This window comes from Prunus persica, chromosome G4 (genome assembly GCF_000346465.2).
Source record: "Prunus persica cultivar Lovell chromosome G4, Prunus_persica_NCBIv2, whole genome shotgun sequence".
NCBI classification, from domain to species: domain Eukaryota; kingdom Viridiplantae; phylum Streptophyta; class Magnoliopsida; order Rosales; family Rosaceae; genus Prunus; species Prunus persica.
Window position 1 is genome coordinate 15128312 of NC_034012.1, and position 5163 is coordinate 15133474.

General features: G+C 36.4%; 1 protein-coding gene across 4 annotated transcripts; it reads right to left on the bottom strand.

Annotated features, from left to right (window-relative positions):
- On the bottom strand, positions 695–4520 carry LOC18779537 (zinc finger CCCH domain-containing protein 18). Of its 4 annotated transcripts, none has more exons than XM_020563011.1 (8): positions 4489–4520; positions 2779–3703; positions 2518–2685; positions 2236–2415; positions 1891–1967; positions 1552–1713; positions 1325–1442; positions 695–1217 (listed from the first exon to the last, which is right to left on the bottom strand). In XM_020563011.1, exons 2-8 carry the CDS (start codon positions 3687–3689, stop codon positions 1148–1150), a joined length of 1686 nt encoding a protein of 561 aa, XP_020418600.1. In that variant the 5' UTR covers positions 3690–3703; positions 4489–4520; the 3' UTR covers positions 695–1147. The 4 variants fall into 4 exon arrangements, with proteins under 4 accessions (XP_020418600.1, XP_007213859.1, XP_020418601.1 ...); XM_007213797.2 differs by having other exon boundaries at positions 1552–1722; XM_020563012.1 differs by having other exon boundaries at positions 695–1222; positions 1552–1722.

Below are 5163 nucleotides of genomic sequence, written 5' to 3' on the forward strand. Positions count from 1 at the left end.
GAGATCAGTTTGTCTTTCTGTATAGCTTTCTTGTACAAATAATATATGTTTTGAGACTTCTGATAGTGTAGGCGTAGAGCCTTCTTCCTATCTGGATGTCACAATGTTCTTAAAATATATTCTATCTACACAAGTTCAATAAATAACAAATTTATAAAAACTAACATTTTCTTCAAAGTGTTTAGAAAACTAAATGGGGATGTGATAATTGATTCAGAACGTGGGCTATGATAAACATAAGAGATCTACACTTACGAACACGAAAAATTCTGTATCTCGGTCTTTCAAAGTCACGGTCTTTCAGAGTCACGTAATGAGTGATGTAGACATAAGTGTACATGTAAAGGCCTTTTTGTTTTTCGGGTGTTTCTCAAGTTCAACAAAAACGGATTAGGTTTCTAAAATTTTAAGAAAGGTACATTATATAATTTCTAAATGATTCAAACGGATAATTTTGTGATGAAAACACTTTGGCTTTTAGTGAGAAGACGAGTTAATAGAAAATGAATTTATGCCTTTAATACGTATTCGTTAGCAAAATAATAAAAATTACAAGAAAATTCTGAGCTACATGCTCTGGAAGCCTCAAAGACAGTGCTCCCTCTAAACTAAGCATTGTCATATGGAAAGATACTGCAGTTTCATCTTTCCAACTAACACATCGAATTCATGGAAAGAAAAAAAAAACAAGGGATTAGAAAACTGGTATATCTGCTACTTAACTTATAGTTCAAGTAATTTCATATTTGCTCAATGTTACAGAGATTTTCAAAATATTTAAAACTCTCTGGCACATTTGAAATATTCTAGATCCTTTCTTCAACTAAAAGACTAAAACATTACATCAGATTCTAATAAAGATCTAAATCCCTTGCCTTATTTCTGTGACTAACATTAAGAAACTGTAAATCTTTCTTACATATACTTCTATGTATCCAATTCTTCTTTTCTACGTCCGTCATCCCGAGTGATAGGGAGGAGTGTCATCTAATGTTTCTTCTGTAGGCAGTATGTACTTGCAGGAAACTTTGGCAAAACAAGGATGAAGCCAAAGAAAAGGAAAGAAAGAGAGCGCTGTTATGTGTCGAACCAAATATGTCGCCTTTGAACGGTACCTAACTCTATAATCTTCTTTGTGTTGCTGAACCTATATGACTGCTGAAATGCCACTAGCTACTGAAGTTGCAAATGGGCTATCTGGGAGATTAAGTCCTTGGCTGTTCTAAGCAAGAAAGGGAGACCCTTGTCAGAAAAAGCAATGCAAATATAATAAAGAAACAATAAGAACTTGAGATCCTCCAGCAAGAGGAGATATAACTTATACCTTTCATGGTCAGTGTAATTGGTGTCTGTATGCTTGTGTTTATCATCACTTGTAGACCCACTGTTTAGAACATCAAACAGATAATTGAAACATTCCGCAGACGGGAAGTTGAAATTATCTGCATTAAGTACAACAGTAAGAAACATACTAAACAAGAAAAGAGAAGTTAATGGAAAAGAAAATTGCTCTCTATGTGGAGAAGTTAATAGTGGATAGAAACTACGGACCTTCTGAGAATTTGTGCCCATCCATGAAGTAACTAGAATGGGGATGATTAGCCACAGGCTTTCGTGCAAAATGCAGCCCTGCCAGCCTCATCCTCTCAAGTTCAATCGCATATTCTTGCTCTTCCACAAGCTTCTTCCTTAACAATCTAGAGTTGTCACAGCCTACTGACACTGAAAATTTATGCATAAGCCAACATAACAACTCTATGACCAATAGACACACCAAAAGAGATGAATTTGATAAACGAAGAAACAAAGGCAAAAAAAAAAACCAATGATGTAAAGAATCCTCATAGGAGCTTGAAGTCTCCAATCAAAGAAATTTTATGTGCCACTCACTTGAATAAAAATCTGATTCCATGTCTGCGTGGTGTTGAGATAAATATGCCGCAGGATCCATTCTCTCTTGGTGCTTTCTGTATAAAGCAAAGACAGGTGAGATTGAGAAAGAAGTCATTAATATGGATGAGGAAAGGAGTCCTTCCAACAGCATTTTAACTGCAGCAAAGTACTCTGAAGCAAAAAGGAATCTGTATTTTTCACTGATACAAGCTACCTCACAAGCACAGATTCAAAAACTGTATTGGCAACTATACAAAATCGCATGGTAAGTTCACATTGAACAGCGTCCATCTATAACTTTGACAAGTTTGACTCAGGATGTTCGAATCATTCTATTGTTACCTGTCAACAAGCTTTGATTTTTCCCTGTAAGGTTTCACAAGAACACGAGACCCACAAACATAATGCGGATTTCCTTTTGCCAAAATCATTTTCACAGTATCGGCATGGACAAAGGTAACAAACCCAAACATCCGTTTCTGTTGGCAGGGAATCCTGACATCTTCAACAGGGCCAAAGGTACTGCAAAGAAAACCAACACAATGAGAAAACTATTAAAGCCTGAAAATTTATATTGCAAAAAAACATGTACCTTTTCAAACATAGTTAAAATTTTTGACTTGCCTGAAGTAGTTTGAGACATCATCTTCACTGAAAGTGCTCTCTGCTGGAAATGTTAGATATATCTGTCGCGAACCGCTAACAATAGGACCAGGATCACCTTTCTCGTTCCGATGATCTGCGTATTTCGGAGAGTCTTCAGCCAAAATTACTGCATGCTGCCCATGAGGCCTGTAAATCACAAAATGCACTGGTTATATACCCGTATATGAAAGAGTATCAGTCTATCAGCCATGAACACTAAACAAAGGCCAAAATTTTCACCTGTCAATCAGCCGAATACTGCTTCCCAGTCGAGCAAGAAGCTTTGTCAAGCTGTAACCAGCCTTGCCATGTCTCTGGCTTTCAGTGAGGTAGCCTTCTGCCTGAAGAGATTTTCCAAATTTGTCATAATACATCATTGGCAGAGAAGCAATTGAAATAGGAATTCCTCTTCTTGATCTAAGCAGCTCAGTGATTTCCCACTCCAACTTCTCAAGAGACCCCGGTGAGATAACATGATCATCATTAATGCAATCATTGCCATACATCTGAGAGAAGCTCTCAGGAATCACTTGTCCGTGGTAATACCTACAGCTACTTCCATGCTTACAAAATCCCTTATTGAAATAGTGACAAATCTTAACTGGAAACTCTGTCACGCTTGAAAATCGTCTACCAGTTCTAACACTTAAGTTGTCTATTTCAGCGTCCCGGTAGTAATCATTAGAGAATCCAGAAATCCCAGAATTGAGTGGTTCTATTTGATCCTCCAAACTCAAAAACTGAGCCTGGTTTTGCAGTTCTGCAATAGAGTCAGGGTAACCCAATGGCATAAAATCTGGGCTTTGTTTAGCAACTAGTTGCGCATCCCAAAAGGCAGTTGGGACTCGAATGGCTGCCGGAGACGAGAAAGGCCTCGACGAAACGGGCAAATAAGGAGCGAAAGCCCCTGTTACTGGGTTCAAAGAAGGTGAGATTGGGGATGCCACTGACTTAGCAGCCAACTGCTGAAGTTCAGTCTTGGCTTTGACTATCACTTGGTGAATCAAGTGCTCTGGAGCCATAGCCAAACGAGCCATCTCCTGCTCACCATAGTCTTGTAAAAGAAGATAGCCTATAATCTTTGTAGCATTGTCTGGTTCTAGTTTCTGGATTCTACTGTAAACAGCGTTTGTATACTCAGAAAAATCCATCACCAATCTATTTACTGCAAAAAGATGAGGTATTCAAAAACCCAAAGAAAAACAATCATAAACCAAGAGAAAATCAATGTTCTCAATCTACCAGTGCAACAACAACACAGATATGCCAAAAACACAGAATCTAAGCCCTAAAATGTGAGAAGAAAAGTTGAGAAATCCAACAGCACTAGGTCAAAGATTCAGTGAACGAAAATTTTTGAGGTTTATTTATCTTCTGTCAGAGGATTCTTACTCCTTTTTCCCTTGCATCCATTAAAGGAAATTTAATAAAATAAAAAGTAATTGGTCTTATCACAACTAGGAAAAGCTGTAAAGATTGCCAGAACACACCACCAGAGCCAGAAATGGACATTCCTCCAAATCTGGATATTTATGATTTGCATAAAAATAACATGCTTAAAAATTTTTGCTTCCAAATTTATTCACAGAAACAAAGAGACCCACTCACTTTTAAGAAAAGATTGCACAGCAAAGTGTATCTTCAAGCACAAAAAAAGGAAGAACAGCTTCACATCCGAACCCAAAATACATTTCCAATTTTGGAAAAAGCTTACTTTGCATCCGAAACCAAAGAAATTATTCTTGACAATAAAATGACAAGGTTGAACTTTTATACATAAAATTCTTAGAAGTTGAAGTCTTTTCCAACTCAAAAACCAACTTGAAAATAATCCCAAAAAAAATTACTGGAAGTTATTTCTTAATTCCATAACCCAAAAACATAAATACATAAATAAAATTATTTGTAAAAACCAAAAAAGTTTGTGCTGAAAAATAAAAACATACTCACCAATTCATTCAGCCCAACTGCAGCAGAAACAATAAAACTTAAAACCTTAGAGGCTATTTAAGTTGCTGATTTATATTAATTTTATTGTTCAAACATGAGAGCTTAGTACGTGAAACATGAAAACCATACTGACACAAATGATGCTTTTAAAGCACATACTTTGAGAGAGTTCAAATAAATAAAAATTAATTTTTAATTAACAAAAACATTACAGTTAATTAATTACCATTTTGAAGACTCTGTTTCTTAAAACAAAAAAGATTTACAGTTGGATTTTCATATCACAAAAAATTAGGCAACATATTTTCCATGATTTTCGACTAGTTGGTTTACAACTGCTTCAAACTATGTAATTACATAAATACCCTTTTTTTATATATCCGAAACCACGTGAATTTAAAATTGTAAAATATTCAAATTAAAAATTATAATTCGGAAATACCAATGTGCTAAATTTTAGAACTCCAACAACACATGTCGGCAAACTGAAGCCCCTCGAGTCTTGAGTAACACAACCATGGAGTGTGTTTCGTCTTTTGCTCGGGTGGGCCCCATGATTAATTTACCGTTGGATCTTCCTTGAGATCACCATGCCCAGATTTCAAGGGTGGGGATCCACGTGGGAAGCTTATATTACACTTGGGACGCAGGAGCATGCAGCAGTTTCAGTCTGTT

Coding starts and splice junctions, on each gene's coding strand:
- LOC18779537 (XM_007213797.2), bottom strand. CDS start 3,689: ATGGATTTTTCTGAGTATACAAACGCTGTTTACAGTAGAATCCAGAAA. Junction 2,686..2,778: donor AGTATTCGGCTGATTGACAG/GTGAAAATTTTG, acceptor TGTGATTTACAG/GCCTCATGGGCAGCATGCAG. Junction 1,968..2,235: donor AAATCAAAGCTTGTTGACAG/GTAACAATAGAA, acceptor TGCTTTATACAG/AAAGCACCAAGAGAGAATGG.